General features: G+C 45.5%; 1 protein-coding gene across 3 annotated transcripts; it reads left to right on the forward strand.

The window, feature by feature from the left end:
* The first annotated feature begins 1,295 nt into the window (after positions 1–1,295).
* C1H3orf52 (chromosome 1 C3orf52 homolog) lies at positions 1,296–27,862 on the forward strand. 3 transcript variants are annotated; one of them, XM_074363227.1, is made up of 7 exons: positions 1,298–1,549; positions 7,476–7,623; positions 13,773–13,900; positions 20,061–20,131; positions 23,136–23,317; positions 24,124–24,149; positions 26,366–27,862. In XM_074363227.1, exons 1-6 carry the CDS (start codon positions 1,412–1,414, stop codon positions 24,138–24,140), a joined length of 684 nt encoding a protein of 227 aa, XP_074219328.1. In that variant the 5' UTR covers positions 1,298–1,411; the 3' UTR covers positions 24,141–24,149; positions 26,366–27,862. The 3 variants fall into 3 exon arrangements, with proteins under 3 accessions (XP_074219322.1, XP_074219328.1, XP_010969090.2); XM_074363221.1 differs by lacking the exons at positions 24,124–24,149; positions 26,366–27,862 and having other exon boundaries at positions 1,296–1,549; positions 23,136–24,117; XM_010970788.3 differs by lacking the exons at positions 24,124–24,149; positions 26,366–27,862 and having other exon boundaries at positions 7,494–7,623; positions 23,136–24,117.
* The last annotated feature ends 73 nt before the right edge of the window (positions 27,863–27,935 follow it).

Consider the following 27,935-nt stretch of genomic DNA (forward strand, 5'->3'; position numbering starts at 1 on the left):
TTGATTTAAAATTCTGTTACAAAATCCCAGCTGAGAATACAACCTGAGTCCTACAGAATCAGCCTTTCAAAGCAGAGAAAGCAGAAGTCTGAGCAGGCTAGCAGCTGAGTGGCTGCAGTGAGCATGACCCCATTGGGTGGGCAGATGGAGTCCAAAACCCAGATGATCTGGTAGCAAGCAAGAGACAACTAGAGACCTGGTATGTAGACAGAGACTGAACAGCAGGTGTCGAGGATGCCAGACTTTTGAACACAAGTCAACATCTTCTGAAATGAAGTTGATTTATGTATATCCCGTCCACATCTCAAACTCATCTCAATATGTGTGATTGTTGGGGGCAGGGATGAGAAATAAGGAAGCAAGCCTGCTCTGAACAGACGCTTGAGAGGGTCAACACACACCTGCTTAGCAAACAATTTCAGGCTCATGAGACTGGAAGTTCTGAACTATGGATTGTGGATTGTGGCTGGGTGCATATACTTTTTCCTCAGTGTGTGTGTGTGTGTGTGTGTGTGTGTGTGTGTGTGTGTGTGTGTGTATTTGCTGGGGGTGGGGATGGGGTGTCTGTGACTCCTCTTCCCTAAGGTAGATAATAATAATCAATGCTTATGCATGTTTGTTAGTGTCTGAGTACTTCGCTGATGCCAATTCTTTAAATTCTAGCCACATCTTAATTAGGTGGGTACTAACATTATGCCAATTTCCCGCATGAGGGAACTCTGACGCAGGTCTCACCGTTAGGAACTCTGTGAGGGGATTAGCCTGGGCAGCCTGATTCCTGAGCCTACTGTCCGCTCCACCCCTCTTTACTCTTTCTTTGCATGACTCCGGACTTACAGGAGGAAGAAGTGTGTTCCTGTGTATTATTCACCTGCATATTTTCTGGTATGCTCAGAATCCTGAAGGATGCCTGGCACGCAGGCGAAAGTTATATGTTCATAGTCATATGTTGATTAACTGAATGAACTTTTGCCAGGCAGCGAAAGCCGGGGCAAGCCCTGGTAACAGACAGCTCCTGGGGTGCCTGGAACGCCAAACTTTTCCGTGGCAAGGGGCTACAGGGCCCATCCAGGCCACAACCCGCCGCCCACTCCGGTCCCCAGTCAGCTTCTGCTTTGTATCTGTACCAAGAGAAAAAGGCAGACAGCGCCCTGAACAAACCAGAAAAACAGCCCTCCTTGGCTCTGCTCCTAGCAGGGCACCGAGGCGGCGCGGGGCAGGAGCGAGGGGCGCGTCCGGGGCGCGAGGACCCGCCCCCCGCCCGCCCCGGCCGCAGCCTGAGGTCTCCCCGCCCCCGCCCCCGCCCGCCGGGGTGGAGTGTGAGCCACCCGCAAGGCCACTTTGGACTCTGCACCCTCGGGTGTGTGCGTCCTGCTTCCTGGCGGGCTGTTCAGTCCTCCTCCACTCGTCCATGGAGGGGGCCAGGCCCCCATCGCCAGGAGATGGGCTGGAGCTCTCGGCGCTCCAAGGGCAGCCAGACGAGCAGACGCCTCTCAATGGAGCCGTCCAGGGCTTCCATTCTTCGACCGAGGAGCCCTGCCCAGCCCAGGTAAGGTCGTCTCGGCGCTGGCGGCGTTATCCGAGGGGCTGTGAGCCAGGCTGCCGGCTAGGACCCGGGCCTGGCACCGCACGGCTCCCCGGGCGCAGCAGACCCCGAGCGCAGGCGGTGCGCGCTGGAATATTCTAAATGGAGCGGACGCAGGAATGCCCTCCAGGCGGAGGCTGCCCGAGGCCCCTCCGACCCCTCTGACTCCGGGGAACTTGAGGAATCTTATCTGGGAGGTGTACGGCTCCTCTCTTCAGAGAGAGAATTCCCCTAGATAGAGGTGGTTTTAGAAAGTTCTGTAACTTTTAGTTTTCCTTTTTCCAGCAGGGAGAACTCCAGTTATCTCTGGAGTCTCCTTTTCTTCAGAATCTCTCTGCCTTCCTCTTTCCTAGTCTGCCTTGCCGCTTGTCCGCACCCTCCCCTAACCTCCACCCATCTCCCACCTTCCCCCCATCCTGGCTCACCTAGACCCACACTTTATCTCTTCCCAATCTGGCTATTTGACTTCGCAGGAAGAGATGAAGGGTGGAGGTGGGGGCAAGTACAGAAAGGCTGGCAGAGCAGGGGTGGTGGGGGCTGTGAACTTGCCCTGCTCAACTGAGGGAAATAACTTCCAAGTTCTTGTCTCAAAGAACTATGCCTTATTTGCTCATCTCAGTTTCCAAGGAAGTCCCTGGTGATGTTTAGGCTGAACTCTTTTCTAATTCAGCCCTACCAGTTAACAGGAAAATTATTCATTCTCATCAAATGCTTATAAAACAGCAGAGACTTTGAATTCTGAACATCTGTCTTCTGATTAACCCTTCAAACTGGCTTGATGTCTACTGGGTATCTGGAAAGCCTCATATATTTGTATGTATGTGTGTGTGTTTGTGTGTGGTTCCAACCTGACCTTTCTAGGTCTCACTCCTCCACTCCCATCCCTTTGGCTGCTCAACTGTTGATTTCAGGGATAAGCAGGAAATTCAGTAGTTGAAAGCATTGCTTTTGCTTCGTCATTGATTCCTGGAAAGATTGTAAAGTCTGCTTTTATGGTTACCCTGTAGAGTGATTAGTACTTTATATTTGAATGAAAGAGGAACAACACAGAAGAATGGAAGCGGGAGGAAGATGATTTGATCTCTGTGCAAGTGGCCATAACCGTGGACTCACAGTTTGGATCCTCCAAGCCAGTGTCTAGGAATGGGAATTGGGGGTGCTTACCTCATGTTAGGCAGACCCAGGACACTCCACAGACTCTTGGTTTGGGACTGAATCCAGAGATCTGAGTTCTGGTGACAGCTTCCCCACTGAAAGCTATGTCCTGAGGCAAGGCACTAAGGTCTGGATTTTCCCATTGTCAGCTGGTTGCGATGTAACGTGGCTAATCAGTCTTCTCTGTGAGGCCGGGGGATGGCGTGTTGAAGACGACTGAGGAGTAGAATGTACGGAACACATGCAGGGTGTCGATATTTTATAGTCGTTTAGTACTTACCCAGTAGAGATTGCTCTTTCATGTTTTAATTACTTCCTCGTTAGCCAGGTGTATACAGATATCTGAGACTTCCTTGTGAACTAGCTTTGTAGGTCACTGAATAAGAAAGCTGTGTGAGGGACAGAATGGCGTGAAGATGAAGGGTTACATGAGCACCTGGAGAACATTCTAGAAATGCTTGACGAAGAAAAACTTAAAACAGAGAGAAAGAAATCCTCATCTAATGTGCCAAGTGTTCTCTTCGGTTCCATGGAATCAGCTGAAGTGTATTTTAAATTGAAAAGTCAACTAACATAGAGCCTTTTAAAGTGGGTGGCACAAGCACCAGATCCAGACTCTTCAGAATTTTGTGTGTAGGTCTCTTTAAACCACATGTTAAGATTTCCAACTTTGAAATGTGGTGTAAGTTCATGAGTTTTTATTATCTATATGTTTTTGTACCCATCATGTGCCAAATACTTCTGCTGCATAAATGCATTTAATTGGTACAACAAACTTCAGAAGAAGGTAGCAGTATTCTGGCTTGACAGATGAGGAAACTGAGCTCAGAGGAGTTACCGAAATACTCAAGTTCATGCAATGGTGGCTCTAAGATTGAATGCAGGCTTTTTAGGTTTCAGACCTAAGCTGCTTTTATTGATTTATTTTATGTATATATACATATATATATATAAAAACACAGAGATATGTATATAAACACATATTTATACATTATATAAATATAATATATAATTTATATTCATTTATATATAATTGCCTAAATTGTATATTATTACTGATTTCTGTAAGTTACAGAATGTGGGTGAAATATGAGGAGTTGAGTAGCGTGTCTGGAATGATGAGGGGGTTTTGTGCAGATGGGTAGATGGTGAGGAGTAGGGAACAGTTTGGGGTCATTGGGAAGAAGACATTCCACATCATGGGTATCTTCCTACTCAGAAGAGCTATCTGGGAGAGTGTTCAAAGGCAGTGGAAAGAACTTCCCCTTTCTTGATCTGCGCTTGGGCCTTGAGGGAAAGGAAGACAAGCCATTGAACTTCACTTTGCCTGCTGTCACTGTAAACATGGCAATACAGGTGGATCAAAACTAGAAAAGGCCTCAGGGATAATTGAGGGAGACTGGTTTACTTTTATGGCTCATTTCATGGGCTCTAACCTCAGTTTCCAAATAGAAATCCCAAAGACATTTTAAGGGATGGCAGCATCATTATATTAATGGCAGTAATAATCCAGTACATTGATAGTTTTGAGGTGGACAAGACCTATATGAATGGGCTAGCTAAAAATCAACCCCATTGCCATGTGTTGTTTAGAATTTAGGACAAGAATCAACTGACTTTTGTGCTTGGATCAACAGGTGGATTAAATCCCACAATGAAGATTACAAAGTATAGATTTTACTGTGTGCTAAGAAAATTTTCCCCTGATCTGTATGATATCTCCTGCTGATTGAGCCAAAGAGAAGAAAAGCTTTTTGTATCTAAGAGTTCAGTAGTCCTGCCATTTTTGCAGGACCTTACATCATGTGTTTGGACCTTATCTGAAGAGGGATGGGAGTATCTGGGGGAATATTCAGAGGAAAGTCACCAAAGTTCTTGGGCCATATAATGCCATTACAGAATGTGAGCTGCGGTTTGCACACATATTTGGAAGCCATCCTGAAGAGAAGCCTGCCTGTGGCCTCTCCTCATAACCTAGAATCTGGGCAAGACAGAATGAAGGAGGCAGTCAAGGAGCAGGATGTTTTCCTGACCCAGTGCGCACAGGTAGCATCTGCTGGATCCAAGGCTCTCCACCCTCAGTGCACAGCGGAATCTCCTGGGGGCACTTCTAAAAAACAGAATTCCTTGGTTGGGTCTGATGTGTGGACAGCTGAGAAGCACTGTACTCTGTTGTTGGGTTGGGAGCAGCTGACGGACTGTTTTACATTGACTTAAGTATGTGAAGATGAGTCACTCTAGAGATAGTGGTCTCTGCCTTGGGGCTGATGACAGGACGATGAAGAGGGTAGGCTACAGGATAGCATCTTTGGGCTGGACAGGAAGAGGCATTTCTTATAGAGGAGGGCTGTGTAATTCTGAGCTGAGTTCCCCCAGGAAGTCAGAGTCTTGGTCTCCTCAAACCACCAGGGTCTTCGCTGATGATCTCTGAGGGACAGCAGAAGGGGAGGCACGAAAGGCCAAGGAGGCACATTGACCCTCATTCTCCGGCTCATTTCAGACTCCAGACCGTTTCATTTTGTACTAATTTTTATGGTCCCTGCCGTCCCTTGTGGAAGGAGGGAAAATGGCCGTGTCTCAGGAGCTCTGTAAACAGAAAGTTACGTTTCTGTGCCCTGAGACATTAAAGGCTTCTTGTCCTGGGACTTCTCTTTCCCGAAGGCCTTATCGAGCCTCTGGCTTTGGTGACCTTGGAGCAATTCTCAGTCTTCAGGTTGGGGTGAGAGGGGGCTCTCTCCCTGGACTCCAGGAACACTTACCTCAAGAGGGTTTTCCTCTGTCCAGATGTTGCGAGGGCCTTTACTGCATCCCTCACGCCACCACCACCACCCCGAAGAGCCCGTGTACGGGCTCCAAAGTGTGACCACTACTCTAGAACTTCTCACAGTACATTGTCACAATTCTTGAAGCCTGCTCTAAAGAAACAACACATAGTTATTAAGCGCCTATTACCTGTACGAGGCAGAGGTGTCGGGCATTTTCAGAGCCTCCCCTCCCTCTCTGTGGTTTCACTTTCCCTAGGAAGATAAGGCCGGTATCTGTTTATATTTGAACATGAAACCAGACAAGGCTGGCAGCGGAGGAGCCATGTGGACAGCTCACGGCCTGGGAGAAGTCTCCCTGGGTGGGCTGGTAGGGAGGCCTCCATGAGAAGAGAGGTTTGACCTGGTTTCCGAAGAGCAGAGAGGCTCCAGACCAGGGGCTCGACTCTGGTAAAGCCATCGATGCACCTTGGGACGTTCACAGTTACAAGCTGGGGTCTGCCCCCACCTCCCCTACAGTCTGATTCCCTCGGTCCAGGTAGGGCTTGGATGTGTGTCATTTAATTCTTCCACAGGTAATTCTGATATGCAGCCAGGCTTGGGACCTTCTCACTGAGAAAGATTGAACTGCAGTCCCAACATGAACGGTTTCCTCTGCTGATGGCTGCCACTCAAATCATGACTGCGGAGAAAGTGAACAGGGCATGGGTTCAGGAGTGAGTCCCCGAAAGTGCCCACCGCTGCTTGGTGGAGCTGGTGAACACTCTGCCTGGCTGTTGGCTCCCGTGTGTTGAGAGCCCTGTGACGTGCACTCAGGGGCTCCAAAGTGCGATCTCTGCTCTACCCTTGTTCAGAAAGTGCTTCATGTACGTGACCTCATACAGCAGCCCTGTGAGCTAGACTGGTTACTTGTACATTTTACACTTGAGGACCTTGGGGTCGGTGAGTTTCTTCACAAAGTAGTTTGCTGATGATAGTCACCCTGCCTAAGTGGTATAACTGGGATTGGGATCCTGATAGGGAAACACATTTCCCCCATCATATTCCCTTGTTTCCCATGGTCCTCATGTAGGAATTGCCTAACGGCCCAGTGGGAAGTAGGGGGAGAGTGCAGGTGATGGCACTGGGAGTGGAGGCAGCCAGGCGCCCTCCTAACCAGGAGCTCCACACAGTGATGCGGGGAGCCTGTGGTCCGGAGGGAGAGGGTGTGAGTGGGGCAGTGACATGCAGCGGGAGTTAGTCCTGGTCCATCTCTCCCAAATGCACCTTTGAAATTGGCTAATGCCTCCCTTGCAGGGTTGCTGGGATGAAGTGAACCGGTGTTGGTGTCAGTAGACCACAGCGGTTGTAATTATTTACTTTGACCCCACCCTCTGCCTCACTACACCCATTGCAGCTTATTTCCCGGTGTCTCTCACATGCTTGTCCTTCCCTTTATTTCCCCTTTCCAGGCCCTTATTACTTAGAGGCCAGGCCACAGCAGTATTTTCTTAGCTCTTTCTTGGTCTAAACTACACATCATTTTTCTCTTAATCTTCTGCTCAGCTTTTGTGTTCCAAAACCTTCAACTGGTTCCCAAATTATGTCCAAACTGCCCTGCAGCGTTCAGAACCCTCTCAGATTTGCTCCAGCCTTTCATTCTCTAATCATAACTCTCACTACTAGCCTCTGAAACCCGCATTCCCATCAGATGCTTCTTGTGGCCAGTTCCGTTACGAGTCAACACGGAGGTTGCTCTTTCCTGGGTTTGGAATGCCTCTCTCTGTCCACCCTTCAGAATCCTGCCTGTCCTTCCCACCTCAGAGTCCCCAGAGCATTTTCTTGCCGACTTCTCCCTGAGGTTCCGTTCTGTCCCTTTGTAAACTCGACTCAATAGAGCGGAGCCCCTTGAGGTCAGGGTCCTGCTGCCTTCATTTCTGAATACCCGGCCCATGTTAAAACACGACTGTTGAAACCAGATGACTGCCTCACAGTCTCCGTCTGCTTTCCAGGCTGACCAGGAAAGCCCTTGGAGCGCCTGTAATAGGACTTTGATTGGAAGATGCAAACTGTGGATGGTCCTGGCCTCCATTTTCCTGGGTTTCATTATAGTCATCATCATAAGCTTATGTCTTATGGGAGGTAAGAGCATTTAACATGACTAAGTCGATGCATTTTAAGAACTTTGTAATGCTTATGACTTGTGCTGAAATCGAAGGTGGACTCACCGCGATTTTATCGTTTATAATATGAATTTAAAAGTGGTTTGGGGTATGTCGTATGGGTGGGAAATATACACGATTCATGTTTTTCTGTTTACATTTTTTTGTTTGTTTTATAAACTCTGAAAGAAGTGTGTTTTACTTTAAACTCTACCCATTGGATGGTAAAGATTTCTTAAATTTTTGATTATGTAAACCTTAATTTGTATTTTATTATATCTTACACATATGTATTTGAAAAAATTTTAAAACAATTTGCTAAGTAAAGATAATTACTGTAAAAGGTAATTATTTGTATAAAGATAACTTTATCTGATGTATTTGGTATATTATTGTAATGATAAAATGATAATGTATTTGAAAGCATTTAAAAAACTATAGAACCATGTATCTGTAAGCTACTATTATTTTAGCGTATTTTAGAAATCACTATTATATGTGTGTTGTATATGCTTACAAAACAAAAACTTACATGGTGCTAACTATATATTTTACATTATCTCATTTTATTTATTATTTATTATGAGTATGAGACATGTCTGTACTAACATGTTGAGTTACCCATAAAACCCATCCACACTAATATTTTGTTGTATTTTTCTCCAGTCTTTTTCTTAATTGCATTTTAGAAATAATCTGAGATCAAAAAAAAAATCTGAGATCAGATTTTTTTTATCATTTTGTGGCTCACTTTTAGGATTTTAATTTTATGTTGAGATCATTTTGCCAATTCATTAAAAATTATTTGTGAACATCTTTCTTTTTTTTTTTTTAATGACTGCATGATGCAGTCTTCCACACCATTTTAAAGCCTTTTAGGTAGTTGCTAATTTTTTTCAGATTATGAGTATTAAGGATTTTACAATGCATAAATATAGCACCCCCCAGTGGGCAGTCATTTCAATTTCAAAATAGGAAGGAAAGTAAGTGTCTTGTATGTGGGGGTGATGGTAGGGTGCGGGGGTTGGGGGGGTGCTTTTCTGGAGCTGGGATACCTGTGAGGGTGACCCAGTCACCACAGGACTGGAGTTGAGCCGGGCTCTCCATAGCATACCTGGTCATCGCATGAGAGCAAGAGTGGGCAGCCCCTGAGTCTCTCCAGAGGGGGCCCTAGGAATTCTCAGGAACTGCATTTGTCATTCACCCCCTGTTCCTCCTTCTCCCAACCCTTTCATCACCTGTTTCAAGGTTTTATAGTCCCTAAAGGAATAGGAAAACTCTGACATGTGTCAACCTCCAGCGTGTGAACGTCTCAGGCAGGCACCATGTTTACTGAGTAACTCAGGCATTGATGGGGTGGCATGGATGCGTCTTTGAGACCATAGGCTGGTCCTGAGGTAGGGAGAAGTTGGTAGGAGGTGCTGTACCTCCTCCATCATGCTGAGGACAGTAGTCTTGGTGTAAGCATTGAAACTCCCTCTTCCCATCAACTCTCACATGTGGATGTTGAAACTGAATTTGAGTCACACCACCTCATCCTATCATAACCAGCCAGTGCTGTCCTCAAAGTTGGCTGATTTGTCTGTTGGCATCTGGGACCTATAACAAAGGAAGATGCAATAGATCTAGTTGGTTTGATATTCAGGATTCTAAAGCACAAGACCCAAGAACTGTCTTCCATTCTTAAAAAGTCATCGGACATTTTCAAAACACTAAGAGCAATCTGCAGAGGAAGGGATTCCATTTCTCGCCACAGTTTCTTGGGGGGACGTGAGAGTTCATAGGGTAATATTCAGGGAAGAACTTTTTAATACTTGTGGTGCAAACTTCGTTTTCAGTTTGGTTATAAAATTGTGTTTTAAAACTGTTAATGCTGTAAGAGATTTTCAAACGTTTACTTTTTTTTTTAAATCAGGGAAACACTTTTATTTTTGCTCTTCCTGTGTGAGCTTTTCTGTGAGACATAAGAAGGGACTTCCTGCGTGATGCTGTGCTGGTTGGATTTGCATTGCCTTCAGTTGGAATGGGAGCCACATCTTATGATGTCACACAATCCTGGCGGACAAGCTGGTTGCACAGGTTGCTCCCTGGTGTAGGGTGACTCATGGGAAAATCCTAGGCAGACAGTAAGGTCCTTGGGGGCAGAACTTAACAGCCCAGTACCTTGAAATTTCTTCACATTCCCTCAATTCTCTGTTTCTCTGTCTTCCCAGGACCAACCTCTTCACCTGTGCTCTGCATAGGGTCCTCTCTCCACTTCTTCTGACCGGTGGACCTTCAGATCTCTCTCTGTAAGCATCCTCTTGGGTCTCTTCAAATGTGCTCATGCAGTCTCTCCTTCAAAGCAGTCTTCCATCAGAAACTTGCTACTTCATTTAGATATTTTTCTCTCTCCTTTTTTTCACTGACAAACTCTAGAAAGTGAGATCTGCCTTTGGATCCTGCCTCCTGCTCACTCCTAAATCCCTGTATCCATTGGTCCCAAATTGTCCTTCCCAAGGTCACCAGCAAGTGCCTGATCATGAAACCCAATGGCCTGCCTCGCGTCCCCTGCCCGGGTTGCAGCCTTCAGCTCTGTCGACTGTGTTGTACTTTTCCACATCTTCAGAACTCGTGGGCTTTAGGACTTCATTTCTGTCTTTAGCCTCCACACAGGTGGTTGCTGGAGACTTGTCTTCAACCTTCTTACTCTTCTCATTCTTCATTCTTTCCCTGCCCTCTCTTGGATGCACATGCTTTTCCTGACTTTGAGTCCTGCTAGAGATCTCTACCTGGAAATAACTCATCATCTCAATCGTTATCCGTGTGAAACTACCATTTGTGTGTATCCCCTTCCCCAGTGAGCTCACCCTTTATATTTTCACAGTGAATCATGAGGCCAGGTTTATTCTAGCTCTGCCACCATCCAATTGTGTAATATGAGGCAAATTCTTCAACACTCTTGGTCTCAGTTTCCACCTTTGTAAAACAGAAATGATTTCTGAATCTCTGTCTATAAATGTACCCTAACCCTCCTACTTCCTAGCTCAACTGACCTGAGCAAATTATGTATATTTTTTCTAAGCCTCAATGTCTTCATTTTAAAATGAAAACATTAATCTTTAATTCATTAGGTTGATTTGAGGATTTTATGAGGTAAGAACTACAAGTGCATAGCAGAGTCTGTGCACAATGCTTAGTGCGGTAGCTACTATTCCTCCTGTCACCTAGGCTTGATACTCTGGAACACTTTTGATTTCTTCTTCTCCCCCATAACTAGATAATGACCAAGTCTTACCAATCATCCTTTTGTAGTGTCTTGATAGTAACTTTTAACATTAACTACCTGCTTACTCCAAGGTACCGTATTTTGGCTGGGTACTTTATATGTAGTGGTTCTGATCTTTACCATCACCCACAATGTAGGCTTGATATTTCTGTTGAGGAAACTGCATCAGAGATTTAAGTGACTTGCTCAAGACACATGGCTAATAAGTAGCTAATAAGACTTTGATAGCCAGCTCCGTTTCCACCATCCAGGACTTTCTCCTCCCTCTCTTCCTTCCTCCCTTCCACTTCCCACTGCTTTCAATCAAAATCTCTCTCTCCCATTCTTGTGTCCAGTGGCTTCTCTGCCTTCAGTCTCTCCCAGTTCCATTTTATCTCATCCATCACCAGCAGATTTATCTCCACCCCCTTCCTGGGAGGCTTTTGACAACCTCCATTACTCCCGAAGACATCTGGCATTGAAGGCCTCCCTCTCCAGCCTCATTTCTTATATTCCAGCCAAAGAGCTGTTTTTGTGTACTTCCAATGTGCTTTGTGTATGTATCATGATTTTTGTTTAAAGCCATTTTCTCTACGTGTAAATACTGCGCAGATTAAGTCATTAGTGACGTAAACTTCTGCTGAGTAAGCCTGTTTTTGTTGTTGATAGTGTTTTGACAAACACAACCATTGAGCCAGGTCTTGTACAGATGCATTATATGGATTCATTATACTTGTACTAACAAGTTAAGTGTATGTCATTAAAGCTATTGTTGGAGACCTCTTTTCGAACTTGGCATTTCTTAGTGCCCTTGAGTTTAGCAGTTTTGTGACTCCTGTATTCATCTTCTGGCATCTTTATTCCTTTTTGAGGCAATGATATCTACTCTGGAAATGTGCCTGGTGCATGTAGATCTCAAAGATACCGACTGCAGCATTATTTATAACACTGGAAATCTAAACACACTAAATGACTTCAGAACATTAATGCAGCCTTTAAAACAATCTTTGCAAGGAATTTCAAACATCTGGGGAGTGGCTTTTTGACGTGCTAACAACAGCAACAACAAAGGATCAAGGCAGATAAGCAGTGACCACAGTAAGCAACAAAAAGCAGTATGCAAATTACCTTCTCATTAAGACCTCAAATATATAATATGAAATATGGGCAAAAAGCCTTTTGGTTAAAGAATTATTTTTTGTAATGTTTTTCTTGCTTTGCTACAATTTCCTATACTCTGCATGTTTCCTGCTTTGAGAGCATAACTTTTATTGTCAGACAAATAATTTAATGACTTACAACAAATAAGGAAGCAGGGATAATTCCCTGTGTTGGGGTCCCCAGGATCACCCCCAGATTTAGTGATTTGTTGGAAGGACTCAGCATACAGTCACAGAGATGACTATGATTCATTACAGCAGAAGGATGTAAAGCAAAATGTGGAGGAAACCAGGTGCAAGCTTCCAAGAGTCCTCACTCGGTGCAGGCACAGTGCACTTAATTCTTCTAGCAATGAATTGTGACAACACGTGTGAAGTACTGTCCACCAGGGAAGCTCCTTAGAGACTCAGTGCCCAGGGTTTTTATTGGAGCTTGTCACATAGGCCGCCTCTGTCTGGCACCTTCTGAGACTCCAGACTCCCAGAAGGAAAGGAGAGGTTCAGCATGACCCATGCTGTCCCTGCAAACATTTGAGACCCAGCCAGCCACTCTAACCAGCAAATGTGGGACACCTCCCTATCCCCCAACTGAAATCCAAGTTCCAGACTCCAGCCAGGGGTCAACCTTAATGGCCTCTCTGAGGCTGGCAGCCTCCAGCCTGTTCTGTTAACTCTTTCCTGCACATTCCCTTGCTCCTGGTGCCTCACACTTCCAGACGTCCTCAGGGAGTGAGGCCCAGGCTCTTACTTCCATCATAAACCCGGAATTGGTTCTACCATGTCCTTTTCAAAGTCCAGTAAAAGAGGCTGATTATGTTATGTTTGAGGCGTGGGATCAGAGAGAAAATTACACACGACAGGAACCCCTGGTTCCTCCCACCCACGCCTTTCTCAGGGCACGAGAGGTGGTCCCCCCCGTGGCCCTGGCAGGGAGGCGGGCAGGGAGCCAGGAGAGCATGATTAGTTCCAGTGCGCCAGCGTCCAGTTCCTGGCTCCCGACTCTGTGTGTTTTTCCTTTGGTTCTAACTGCTGAAAAATCAATCAGCTCACAGCCCTTAGAACACCAGCAGTCACCCAGAACTCATTGTCCCAGGAAGGTAAGTCCCATGGGCCCTGAGGCTCTGGGTGTAGTTTGGGTTCCTTCTGCAAACAGAGTGTGTCCACATTCCCTCCCGGGGGACAGACTGTGGGTGATGACCTCACGCTCACTCGCTCAGATTCTAATCCCTGCGCAGTTCTGCTCGCTGATGTCACTCCTCAGCGCGTGCGCAGACGGAAGGCGATTCAACAAAGTTCCCTGCTCTGCTCCCGTCCCGCCGCACCCATTGTTTGTTCATCCCTCCAGATTGCCTCCAGCACCTGCCTTGACACCTGTGCAGGTAGCTAAGCTACAGGGTCAGCTTAACAAAGACGTTCATCCCGCCTCCTCCTCCCGCCCTCCTCCCAGCCCTGTTCAGTGGAGTCGACACCCCTGTGGCATAAAACGAAGAAGCAAAATTCTTATCATGATGGAGGCAAGCCCCTGTCTTTATTCAGTCTCACTGAGAAGAGAAAGCATTTCAGCTGATACTTGCTTCCTGTGTCCAGGCTTTATGCTTGTTGAATGCTCATTGTTTTTGTTGGTTTGTTTTTTAAGTATAGTGACTGTCAATGGAGTAAAAAAGTTTATTATTTTATGCATGTGTTTACTTTTACTTTTTATTTCCACCTCCCGCCCTTTAGTGACTTATGTCGATGAAGATGAAAATGATACATTTGAATTATCGTCAAGTAAAACATTCTTACTGGTGCTAAAGCTTCCAGAAGAATGTGTCACTGAAGAGGAATTGCCTGACTTGCTCACGGAAAGGGTGAGATACCTCATGCATTGTTCACTGAGTTCTTAGCATTGGAGTATGTGTGAATTCTTCCGGAACAGCTGGCTTAGTGCTATGCAGCAAGTAAGTAGCTTCAAGGTTGGATTCTTGGTCTGGATATTGGCAGAAACTGATGCTTAGGAATGGATTTTCTGTAGTGCGGACCCAGAGGGAGGAGCCCTGTCCTCCAGCTAAATGCTTCCCAGAGGACAGCGTTCTGTATCCTTACTCTGCTTTTACCTTTGAATCAACCTGAAGTTTCACTGAGGGTCTGTGATGTGCTAGACAATATGCCCAATGCCAGGGCCAGAGTTTGTGCCCTCAGTGGGGACTCACAGTCCAGGTAGAGGAAGCAATTAAATAGAGAGGTATAAACAGTGTGATATGTTCTATCACTGAGATGTGTACAGTGTGTTTTACAGCCACAGAGGAGGGGCATCTAAACTACCTGAGGTGGGGATGGAGGCTTGGAGGGCCTCCTGGAAGAGGTGATACTCGGGATAAGTCTCAAAATGTGAGACAGGGGTGTTCCAGATTAGAGGGCAGGAAACACTAGGGGATCTGCCTGGCAGTGGACTCTGGCCTCCGCATACTGTGTAGCAGACTTGCAGAGGTGAGGCTGAACAGGAAGGGAAGGGTCAGATCATGAAGGTTTCCATGTCCTTTGGAAAGGCACGGAAAGATTTTAATCTGCAGGTCGACATGGTCAGCTTCTCCTTTTAGTCTCTCTGTGTGATGATGGAAAACCCCTGGAGGTGGAACACTTGGTTAGAAGGTACTGCAGTAATCCAGGTGATAAAGGAGGGAGCCTTCAACTAGGGCAATGGTGGGGGAATAATTGAGGTTCAAGTGAGATTTCAGAGGTCTTCTCACTCAGCAGGACGTCGTGGCTGGTTGGACATGGTGCTGAGGGAGAGTATGGCTCTGGGCTCCTGGTCGGGTGGCCACGTGGGTGGGTGGTGACGTTGTCATGGACTGGGAGATGCAGGACCCTGAGCTCCGTGCAACATGCCGGCTCTGCAGCCAGACCACGAGGCTTGGTCAGGGTGGTCCTGGTTACCCTGTCAAAGACAGGGGGGTTCACAGCCAGACCCAGAAAAACGTTTTGGTGAGAAAATCTGTATGATCAGCCTGCCATCCATTCCCCTCTTCCCTGCAGTTGATAGGCCGAGTGGAGTGAGTCCTCTTTATTTGGCTCCCGTTGGGCTCCTACAAAAGCTGAAGGAGGTGATTCCATTGAGGTCACCCCAGAGTCAGTTTCTGGGTGTCGTATACCTGCCATGTGATCACAGGAGTTTGTACCTGGGAGGATTATTCCGGGTTTCTCTTCCTCCTTCCTCCCCTTGGTTACTATCTTATCTGCAGTGCCTTTCCTTCCACCTGCTTCCAGAGCAAGTCGCTGACTGAATACTTCTTGCTACTTTCCTCTTGGTTGCTTTTTTAACAGAGGGGTTTTGCATTGGCTGAGCAGAAACCAAATGAGTCAGCACCCCTGTGTGTCACCTGTTACAGACGGGACTTAGCTCTGTCAAAGGGAAATCTACGTCAAAGGGAAACCGTATTAATCACTCACCTTCGAGCCATATCTCTTGCACAGAAGTGGACATGAGCAGATTCTACAGGTGTTTTTAGCTCGTCACTGTGCAGTGGCCGAAGAACACGGCCTGTCAGGGGTCCCTGGGGCGAGTTCACAGGCCTCTCTGAGCTGGTTCCTGCTCCGATAAATGGAAATCACCGTACTTTCCCTGTATACCCACAGGTGCCTGTGAGGTGCATTTTTAAAAGAATGATCTGATTTATAGATGACAAACATAAGGCGCAGTGAGGTGAAAAGGCTCCTGCCCCTGGCTTCCCAACCAAATGTGTTCAGAACAAAAATAAGGAACTCAGAGATAGTACTACCTTCTTGTCACGTCAAGAACCTCCTTCCTCCAGCTAGGCCAGTTTCCAGAAGTTTCTGGCTGTGGAAGGAAAATGGGAGTGGATATTGAAACCCTGTGCCCCCTCTTATGTTTTATTGTCTTGCTTTTCTAAACACAGTTTTCCTGGCCCCTCTCATATCTCACTGCCAGTTTCCTTCTTTTGTGGTTGAGGCCATTACCCTGGTTAAGCTAGTCTATCAGCTGTGTGGGTCCCACCTCAGCACACATGCTGGATGCAGGAGTTAACAGTGACCCCTGTGATAATGCAGGAAGGTATCCCTCTTACTCTGGAAGCTGGTTTCTTCCCTTCCTTCCTTCCTTTTTTTTTTTTTCTTAACATTATCTCTTTTTAAAAAATGGAGATGTAGTTGATGTATAATATTTTATAAGCTTCAGGTGTACAACATAGTGATTCACAATTCTTAAAGGTCACACTCCATTTATAGTTATTGTGAAATATTGGCTGTATTCCCTGTGCTGTATACTATATCCTTGTAACTTATTTATTTTATATGTAGAAGTTTGTACCTCTCAATTCCTACCCCCATTTTGCCCCTCCCCCTGCCTTCTCCCAACCGGCAACCACTAGTTTGTTCTCTATATCTGTGAGTCTGTTTCTTTTTTTGTTACAGTCACTAGTTTTATTTTTTAGGTTCCACATATAAGTGATATCACACAGTATTTGTCTGACTTATTTCACTAAGCATAATATCCTCCAAGTCCATCCATGTTGTTGCTAGTGGCAAAATTTCATTCTTTTTTATGGTTGAGTAGAATGCCTTTGTGTATGTATACGACAGCTTCTTTATCCATTTATCTGTTGATAGACTCTTAGTTTGCTTCCATATCCTGGCGATTATAAGTAATTGGAAGCTGATTTCTGTGAGCCACTGTGCCCGACACTGGGGTTCAGCTCACTGGCTCTGAGCTCAGTCTGCACCCAGCCTCGTGGGCACAGCAGGGAGACACCAGAGCAAAGGGTGAGGAGTGCCTTGTTTCGCTTCTTTGGCCTCAAAATGGGTAGTGTGATTAATAGCTCCCAAATATGTAAATATGTCCCAGTGATAGCTGGGAACCGTGCCACCAAAAAGAGTCTTAGAGCAGACACTGAAAATGATCTGGTATACCGCTCCATCTCCGAACATAAAATTTTACCTTAAGGCTTTTTCTGAGCGCCTCTTTTGTGCAAAACACAGTGCTCAGGGCCCTACGGATTCATCAAGGAAGGATGAGAGGGAGGGAACAGAGAAGGAAGGACAAGCACAATTCCTGACAGAAGAAGCTCAGTCTGAAAGGAAGGGAGCGACATTATTGTTATCATTTTTAGTGCTTGAAAAAACTCCCCTCTAGAGCACCCCCACCCCCTTCCCTGCGTTCTGAGTGGCCAGGTGAGAGCCGCTTTCCGACTTCCAGGGTTTCTGAAATGGCTGTTGGCCTGTTGGCAACTTTCTTTTTTCTGGGGCTCAGAAACTATAAGATGACTGCCTCATAGTTCTTTCTCTCTTTTTTTTTCTTTCTTTTTTTGAATATATGCATTTTTATTGAAGTATAGTCAGTTTACAATGTTGTGTTAATTTCTGGTGTACAGCACAATGCTTCAGTCATACATGAACATACATATATTCATTTTCGTATTCTTTTTCACCATAAGTTACTATAAGATATTGAATACAGTTCTCTGTTCTACATAGTATGAACTTGTTGTTTATTTTATATATGTTAGTATCTGCAAATCTTGAACTCCCAATTTATCCCTTCCCACCCTCTTCCCCACACCGTGTAACCATAAGTTTGTTCTCTATGTCTGTGAGTCTGTTTCTATTTTGTAAATAAATTCGTTTGTCTTTTTATTTTTAGATTCCACACATAAGTGATATCATATGGTATTTTTTTCTCATTCTGGCTTACTTCTCTTGGAGTGACAATTTCCAGGTCCATCCATGTTGCTACAAATGGCATTATTTTATTCTTTCTTTGCCCCAAAGTTCTTAACAAGTTATGCTTCTTTCCTTCTTAATATTCAGAAGGAGACACTTTCCTCCTTGCTTCGTGGCCCCTGGGTAGTGTGGTAAAATGTGAGGAAGCCAGGATTAGTGTCTGTAACAGGTAGGATTGAAGTCCTTACTAGCAGAGTGACCTGGGGCTAGAATTTTTTGTTTTTTTAATCAGTGAAAAGGGGAGAGACAGCAGTGCCTCTTCTGGCAGGTTCTTATGCAGATCACAGCCATAATGACAGGACTTGGAGCTCTAATCCTCTCTGCTCTGCCTTGGAGAGGCTGAATTGTCACCAGTGAGTTAAGCGGGAAGTGTTCCGTGGACTCAGCCTCCTTGAGATTCTTTTGGGACTCGGATGGGAGACAGATGGGCTCGTTCCCCTGGGGGACCTGCTGTCGGGGTAGTTCTGCCGCCTGCTGCTGGGTGAAGCAGTGGGGCCCTGAGCTGGGATGGGTGCAGCTGTGTGCACCGGGCTCAGCGCTGGGAACTGCGGGTGTCTGTGAGATTTCAGAATGTCAGAGCTGAGGGTTCAGGCCAGCAGGAGTGGGTCTGGCTGGTTTCTCAGGCCTGGCTGTGGGCTTGCTCCAGCCTCGGCGCTGGGTCCATGCTGGGGGCTATAACCAGATCCCAGCACAGTGCTCCTGTCTGCTAAGAACAAGGCATTTAACCTTCAAAGCAAATTTTAAAAATGCAATGTAATTACGTTCAGCCACATGTTCTCAGGTACCAAAGGTTAGAGTTCATTCACATCTTTGACATATGACGAAAAGACTAATCAAAAACTGGGAGAAGGTATTTGTAACATAAAACCAACAGCTGGTATCTGGAATGTAACACCAATCCGTTCCAGCAAGAAAAAGACAACCTGAGACAAAGACACGACTCTAATAGGCAATTCAAAGGTGAGAAATCCCAGGGAGTTAATAAACACATGTAAAGATTCTCAACCTCACAAGCAAGACATTGCAAATTAAAACAGTAAAAAACACAATGTTATATATCCCTTGGCAAAAATGAAAAGATCTGGTAATATTAAGTGCTGGCAAGTCTGTGGAAAGTGGAGTATTTATACTTTGCTGGGAGGGGAGTAAAGTGGACACTGATTCAGAAAGACTTAGTTAAGGTGGAGATGCTCTAACTCTTGGACCCAAGTCCAACTCTCGGTATACGCCCCAGGGAAACCCCTCCAGGTACAAGAAGATGTGTTCAAGGATGATGAGCTCAGCATAGTTTGTAACGGGAGGAAATCGCAAACAAAGCACATGGCCACCAGTGGGGGGAGGGATGGGCGGTGCAGTCATTTCACGGAATCTCTGCAGAGCCAGGAGTTAGACTGAATGACCTCTATCTGGACGGACCATTATGGGTAAATCTTAAATGTGATTCTGAGTGAAAAACAGCAAGTCGGAGAAGATTGTGTAAAATAGGGTACCTTTTTTTGAATATAAACGGAAATTACATTTATGTTTGGTTATGATTACACAGGGAAGCATTACATTTGTAAAGACATGCATGAGAAGGATACATACCAACTTCAGGACAATGGTTAGCAGTGGGGAGCGAGGGAGGAAAAGTGGGATAGTCTGTAAGGGTAGATTTAGCTTGGTTTTGTTTCTTCAGGTAAAGGGCTCAGCTAAGTATGGTAAAGTGTGAAGGCTTGACACCTGGGTGGTGGGCACATAGGTGTCATTATTCTTTATGGTTACCACATTTCATGCATAAAATAAGAACTCCGTATCTTGGCAATTATACCATTGCATTCCATTATAACATTGGTTCCATTATGCAGGGGAAAGTGGCTTAGTGTGACTGCTTCTCCTTGGAGTGAAGCTCTGGAGAAAGGAGAGAAGAGGCCCTTGTTCCGTGATATGGAGGCCTGAGCGGCCTGTTCTGCAGTCTTCCCAGCCCCCTAAAGGGTTCCCTCCTTCCTGTGGTGCTTGGGGTCTGTGTGGGACCATTAAGACCACAAGGTGTCAGCACAACATACAAGAGATGTTGAAAATGCCAGCCTGGTCACTTGGTCCTTTCAAATGAAGTTCTTTTGAAAGAATGTTAACTTGAATTTGGGTTGGTGGGAGGCCTGCTCCTTCCTGTTTCTTCATCCAGAGCCTCCAGATAAGTTAATTCCTGGCCAGAGTGGACCCTCCTTTGTCTAGGAGTAGTTTTGCTTTGCCAGGTGATGCGGGATGGTCTGGCGGTAATGTGTGTGGTGCTTTATTTGTTCCTGTTTGTTTTAGATCACAGATGTGTACAGTTCATCACCAGCTCTGAGCCGTTATTTTACTTCTGCTGAACTGATGGACTTCAGGTAAGAATGTGGAGCATCACGTGTTGGTCTCTCTCTGGAAAGTGACACCCATCACCAGTTACCAAAAATGACTTCCCAAGTCTCAAAGCACAAAGGGGACCAGTGCTAGATAGAACCATGGTGTCACTGCCGGGAGGGTCTTTGGAGGCCAACTAGTTCAATGCCCGTGCTCTATAAAGGAGGAAAAGGAAGCCCAGACTAACTGATTAATTTTACAACCCGACAAGTGCACAGGGAGGAGAGGAAACGCCCAGATAAGTCATGGCTGTTCCCCAGCAAATGGCTTGAATAAGCTGAGAGTAGAACTAGAAACACATCTCAGATAGCGATGTGATATGATATACTCCGTGTACTGGCTTTTGCTTTTGAGGAACACAAGTCATACATAAATCCATGCTCCTTGTATAATATTAAAGATAAAGACACATGCTACAGGGTAAGTCCACCTCCTGTCTCCCCCGCCCCACGTCCCCTGGACACTTCACGTGCCAGTCAATTCCATACACTGAGTGAATTCTACCCCTCTCTACAAAATGAACAGCCATCTGCCGTCTGTGTGATTTCTTCTATACATGTATTTACCGTATATACGTTATGTACCATACATGTGTAGCAGATACACACACATACATAGTTTTCCTTTTTTAGTTTCTCCTAATCTTTAATGTTTTTATATATGTCTACAGACACCTAGATTAAAGCGTGTATGCATGTAGAGGAATCATTTTATTATTCTTTTGTATAGTTAGAGCAAGATTTACATGGCAAAGCTTTATTAGCCCCTATTCCTAAGGTATCCCTGGAATGTGACCATCAAAGGCAATTTTATGCTGAGTTCCCCCTCTCAAACCATAAATTTCGAACCTGGGAGGGAAAGCATGTAAAGCTGTGGTGCACAGTGGGCAGAACCAAAGGGACTGGAGTCTGAAAACGCATCCAGTGACAGGTTGCCTTGGCAACAACACTAGTCCTCCTTCTTTATAAAACCCCAGTGTGCATATCACCTATGGTGACACCTTTGACCTTGCTTATTTTAATCATAAATTATTAGCATTAAAATGCTAATAGAAAAGGGAGGAATACATAATCAGACCCAACTTTCCTCTGTGCACCTGCCCTAACCTACAATTCAAAGACAGAGTCGGGAGAGGAAAGGTGCTCAGAGCCTGAAGGGTCTTTCCAAGAATCCAGCCTACACTGTGGGTCTAGAGGAGGTGGGATTCAATGATGGGTTGGGGTAAAACCCATCAGAAAACTGAGTAAAATGTGTTAGAAATCTAAAGATTAAGTGTTAGAGAATATATTTTTTAAAGTTATTTGAAAGAAAAACCCAAGAGTTTTATGATTTTTGGATAAAGAAATGTCTGAGAAACATTTTTGTTGCATTTTTTAAAGTCCAGGTAGATTTTCAACAATGTTGAATTGAGAAACAACAGCCATTGTCTCCAAAAGGCTGCTGCTGCACGTGGGCAGGAGGCGGCTGCATCCCTAGCAGACGGACTTGTGTCCGTGGGGATTCTGACCTCGGTCCTGGACCCGCCTGCAGGAACCTGGGAAGATGCCCTTTGGTTCGTCAGCTGCTGGGCCCAGTTTAGTGGTGGGCAGCTGAAGCAAAGCCCACAGCGTTCTCTGCTTCCCTGAAAACCCCTCCTCTCCCCTCACAATTGAGCCTTATGTCAATTCACCCAGCGACCTGACTTGGAGGGACTGCGTGGGTCTGGTCAGGCCAAGTTAGGCAGTGTGACCCTCTTATTCAGCTTCTGGCCAGGTCTTCTGAAAGCCAGCCTCCGGCCCTTTACCATCAGCCGACCCCAGTCCTTGCCTGTGGGAGTGCAGGGTGGCTGCGTGTCAGGATGTTGACCATTGTTTCCCATAATTAGAAGGTGGAGGACAGGGCACCCCCAAACCAGAGTCGCTGGCTTAGAGTTTGAAAGCACATCTTTCACCTTTCAGCAGTGCGTCATTGAACCTGTGTGTTTCTCAAGTCCTGACTGTAATTCGTTTGAACCCCAAGGTTTGGCACATTTGGCTTTAGTAGGGTTTGTAAACTCAGCTGTCAGCCGCATCCAAGAGTACTGGCTTATGTGACCTCTGGCCACAAGAAGGAGCTCTTTGCCTCTCGTTGGCAGGGACAGCGTTCTGATTCGTTACTGGGACTGGCTCCTCTGCAAAACTTGCCACTGGGTGAGAGTCTTAGATGTGGCCACACTTAATTATTTGACTGCTGGCTCTTAATCGGGGCCTTCTTGAGCCAAAGGCTAACTGTAAGAAACCTCACGTTGTGGTAGCATTTAACAAGCTGTATAAGCTATTAATTAACTAAGGATAGCCTTATGATTATCTTTATTTTGGAAACAGGAAAAATATGTTCTAGGAAGATGAAAACTCCCTTTCCTCAGGTCCCCTTACTGAGAGTTGCGAAACTTTGTGAAGTGGAAATAGGACAGAAAAAGTCTCACTTTGGGGACAAATCAGGGAGGCTTGATTTGCTGCTGGTACCCAGGGCCATCTGTGGGAGTTCAGGAGTCTGTACCTGGCCGATGGCAGGGAGCTTTGGGCCCTACCTTGAGCATTTTATAGGTTAAGCAATGAAGTGGTTAAACCGAGGAGTTCTGACACGCCCTGTGGGGGCAGGGAGAGGCTGGGATGTGAGACACGGAGAGGATTTGTAACAGGAGAAACGGCTTCCCTGGGCTGCCTCAGCGGAAAGCCTGGTGTTGGGCAGCCCTGTGCCCACCCTTGACAGCAGCTGAGTCAGCCTCTCCCAACCAGCGCTCGCTCAGTGGACTCCTAGGGGATGGGTTCTGGTGGAAGGAGGAGGCGAGGACCACCCAACTTTGTGTGATGGACCTGTGGACCAGGGGTCTTAGAGAGCACAGGCCTTGCTCTTCTGTACTGGAAGAGCATGCAGAACGAAGAAAATAGTATTGCTAAAACCAGCTTCCTGAGTTGCAGTGTGATTCAACTGCTATGTTTAATGGTCGCTGTTTGGTTTGCCTTTCAGTGGTGAAAACGCCACAATAACCTATCAACTGCAGTTTGGGGTTCCGTCGGAAGAGGACAGTTTTATGAAGTATATGATGAGTGAGGAGTTGGTGCTGGGCGTTTTACGCCAGGATGTCCATGATCAGAGTGTATCTGGCTGTGAGTCGCTGGGGCTTGCTCCAGGGTCCCTCTTGCTCCACGGTAAGTCGAGCAAGTTCAGCAGGCAGAGCTGTGACGGTAAACGAACCAGACAGGACGGGTGGCTCACTTCAACTTCTGTGCGGGTGATGTTCCGTTCTCTGGGGAGGTTCCCCAGTCCCTGCCCTTCATGAGCGGACAGAAAACAGTTGGAAAAAAAAAGTCACAGAAAAAAAATAAACTACAGATGAGGGTTGCTACGTGTTTCCTTGTTGTGGTTCACCCACGTTCTAAGCACGTATCCCACGTCACAATATCATTAGAAACCTTCGTGGAAACACTGTGGTTTCACAAGAGAAGAAGTGCTGAAGAATTCAAAACAAATAATACAGCCAAATTGTTGAAAGATTACTTCAGTATGCGGAAACTATCTCTTTTTCTGTTGAAAGCCACAGAGTCCATTAAGAAATTAATAGAAGGGCATAAAAATACAAGTTGATCTCTTTCCCTAGATGATGATAATAAATTTACTCATCTACTATTTTTTTAAAATATAGTCAGTTTACAATGTTGTGTCAGTTTCTGGTGTACAGCATAATGTTTCAGGCATACATCTGCATACAAATATTCCCTTTCATATTCTTTTTAGAGGTTACTACAAGATATTGAATATAGTTCCCTGTGCTATACAGTACAAGCTTGTTCTTTATCTGTTTTATTTATAGTACTTAATATCTACAAATCTCAAACTCCCAATTTATCCCTTCCTATCTCTTTTCCCCCTGATAGCCATAAATTTGTTTTTTATGCCTGTGAGTCTGTTTCTGTTTTGTATATAAATTCATTTGTGTCTTAAATTTTTTTTTTAGATCCCACATATGAGTGATGTCATATGGTATGTTATTTTTCTTTCTCTTTCTGGCTTACTTCTCTTGGAACAGCAATCTCCAGGTCTATCCATGTTGCTGAAAATGGCATTGTTTTATTCTTTTTTATGGCTGAGTAGTAGTCCATTGTATAAATATACCACAACTTCTTTATCCAGTCATCTGTCGGTGGACATTTAGGTTGTTTCCATGTCTTGGCTATTGTAAATAGTGCTGCTGTGAACATTGGGGTGCATACATCTTTTCAAATTAGAATTCCCTCTGGATATATGCCCAGGAATGGGATTGCTGGATCATACGGTAAGTCTTTAATTTTTTGAGGAATATCCATGCTGTTTTCCATAATGACTGCACCAAACTATATTTCAACCAACAGTGTAGGAGGGTTCCCTTCTCTTCACACCCTCTCAAGCATTTATTATTTGTGGACTTTTGAATGATGGCCATTCTGACTGGTGTGAGGTGATACCTCATTGTAATTTTGATTTGCATTTCTCTGGTAATTAGTGATATTGAGCATTTTTCATGTGCCTATCGGCCATTTGTATGTCTTCATTGGAGAATTGCTTGTTTAGGTCCTCTGCCCATTTTTGGATTTGGTTGTTTGGTGTTTTGTTATTAAGTTGTATGAGCTGTTGATATATTCTGGAAATTAATTAGTTGCATCATTTGCAAAGATTTTCTCCCATTCCATAGGCTGTCATTTTGTTTTGCATATGGTTTCCTTTAAGGGGTACATAATGACTTGAGACATATATCTCGAAATGATCAGCCTAATAAGTCTAGTTAACATCCATCACCTCATATAGTTATGAAACATTTTTCCCCTTGTAATGAGAACTTTTAGGATCTACTCTCTTAGCAACTTTCACATGTGCACATGTGCCATGCAGCAGTGTTAACTACAGTCACCGTGCTGTACATTACATCCCCAGGACTTGTCTTAACTACCTTCATCCAATCGCCCTCCTCCACACCCCACCTCTGGCAACCACCAGTCTGATCTCTTTTTCTATGAGCTTTTTTTTTTTTTTTTAGATTCCTCATCTAAGTGAGATCAGGCAGTATTTGGCTTCCTCTGTTTCACTTAGCATAATGTCCTTGAGATTAAGGGAATTTTTTAATGGATCACCCCTCTTCCCCATCTTTGAGCTTCTTCACTGTGTGGAGGGTGGGACCCAGGCATAGGGAGGGGAATTCTCTTTTACAAGGTAAAACAATGTAAAAAATAACTTCGTGAGTTGTTTTGGACCTCATGAGTTATTTTGGACACGGGCTAGTTATTTTGTACTGTTTTCTCACACGTGAAGAAGTCGCCAGTAGACTGGGTAAGGAACAAAAGCAGAGACCAATTAATGTGAGAAGAGGAAAAAGCTCCATGTAGTAAGAACAGTGAACTCTGTGCAAGTTGGGGAGAAACTGATGGGCCGGCTGCTGGTGGACAGGCCAGCGCATGCGTCCTGCCCTTGAAAGGACTCCCTGGGGTGTCAAGGGAGCTCACTTAAGGTTGTGTATAGACTCCCCAGGAAACGCAGAGAGATTAGCCAAAGAGCCCTACTTCTCACCCAGGGCAGTTTTGCCTGCCTAGGGGTATTAGGCAAAGTCTGGAGACATTTTTAAGTGTCACACTGGGAGTGTATATGAGGTACCAGCATCTAGTGGGGAGCCCGAGGGTCCTTCCAGTCACCTCGCAACGCACAGGGCAGCTCCTGGCAGCAAAGAACTGTCCAGCCCCAGACCTCACCTGCCAGCGCCCCACAGTGCAGCCCACAGCCTATGTTGTGTCCCCAGTCCTTCCAGGGCACCTGCCCCTTAGTCGGGCCATCTCTGCACCTTTTCCCAAATCAGATTGTGCCTGTATTAAAAAACTGAAAATTTAGAGGTATTTGTATGATTAGATTATGAGAAAAGACTGACTGTAAAATGGCCTCAGCATCCAAAATGTCTCATCAGAATGGTACTTATCAGGAATTACACCAAAACAAATGAGCAAACAATGTGTTATTTGCCTTTTGGAAAGTATTCAGAATTTTGTGTGAGTATGTGTGTGTGTGTGTGTGTGTGTGTTGTCCAAAATGTCCTCTGTTAGAAATTTACAAACATTCCAATTTTACTTAAGAGTTTATAATCAAGCCCAATGAAATAAAATAAAAACAGAAATGTTTAAAATAGTCCATTATTATTTTTTTTAAAGTGGTGACTTTCATTTGCATTTTCTTTCCAGAATGAAGTGGTGGAGGCCGACCTTTGTCTGGAAGCAGTGCTCCATTGAGTTTTGGGATGAAGAGAATTCATTCCATTTTCCAGAAAGGATCCTGTGAATTAACGTATAAGGACTCACAATGACTGGAGGGGTGGAGACGGTCCTCCTTCTCCTGATTCTGCACAGTTACGGAGTCTGGCCCTACGTCCAGCAGAACAGCCCCCAAGCGCTGCCCCGGCTGGGTCCAGTCTCGACAAAGGCACGAAGCCAGATGGGGCGGGGGTGGGGGAACGAGGTGGCAGGTGAGCCTTGCAGTGGGAGGTTCCTGCTGTTCTTGAAGCCCTAGCTGCCTCTACCCACATGTGGACACTTTCTCTTTGGTGTGAAGGTGGCCTTTTCCGGCAGGACCCCACCAGCCTAAGCTGGTGGAGAACAGAGGCAGGCAGGTGGCGAGGTGAGGCAGAGCCCAAGCGATCACTTGCTGAAATCCGCCTCCCACCTGCGCCCTCCCACCATGACGTTTGATCTACCTCTGAGCAAGGCTGTGAGGGAAAGGCAGGCACCTCCGCAGACGTAAGCGGCTTCGCTGTGTCTGCTTCCATGACCAGTAGCTGCATCTCTTAGCAGACCAGCCTTAGACACGTCATCCAATGTCACTGTGTGATATGGAGCTACAGAAGGAGGTGTGTGTTTCTTCATTTCATCTTCTCTTCATTGTTCCTGTGACCTCTGAACACCTCTTTTGGAAACATGGGCCCCTGTGAGTTTGGAACACACTACTCTCCCCATTTATATTGTCACCAGCTTCCATCGGAGAGTCTTTAAGACTGCTTCCCACCTGCTGTAGATCGCACATGTTGGCTTTTTGTAAATGTCCGGCGTTCTTAGCCTTCCTGTGGGACTCAGTGTCTTCGGGCCTTGGCTGTGTGTCTTATTGAAGAAGGTCGTGAAACAGGAAGACCCACTCTCGTTTGAAATAAACTGTGGGAAATGTAGTGCCAGGGCCTCTGGGGGGCCGGGGTGGGGACTGCACAACAGCAACAGTTTCGGTCATCTCCAGAGAGAGCACTGCCTGCCGTGGGGGAAGAGAGTATTTTGTTGGGAAAACTACTTTGCTGGAAATTTTCCAGGAGAGTTTTGTAGTCATGTGACGAGAGGTTCCTGGCCTCAGTATCTTGGTTAAATTGGCCCTGGGGGGACGTCGGGGTGGGGGCCGCTGTGTGCGGGGATGTGTCCGCATGCATGTCTCAGGCCAGGTTTGCCTTGAGCTCTTTATGACCCAGGACTCTGGATAATGTGGATTTGCTTTCTTATTTAACTAGAAGATACATTTATTGTAACTCGAGTCTCATTTTGAGGATAGTTCCTCAAACTAGTCAGACAGATGAATTTCTCTTCCTTCTGTTTATTTTTTACATGTCAGACGTAAACTTCCGTGTGTTTGTACTTTTTAGAAAATAATAACTTCAGTGGATGAGGATTTTAAAATATTGACAATAAATTATTTTTGCCTCTGCATCGCAGACTTGACGTTTGTTTCGTAGGGGCCGGCTCTCCAGGGCCAGGATCTGGGCTGGCATTTTCTCACAGT

Source organism: Camelus bactrianus, chromosome 1 (assembly GCF_048773025.1).
Source record: "Camelus bactrianus isolate YW-2024 breed Bactrian camel chromosome 1, ASM4877302v1, whole genome shotgun sequence".
Lineage (NCBI taxonomy): Eukaryota > Metazoa > Chordata > Mammalia > Artiodactyla > Camelidae > Camelus > Camelus bactrianus.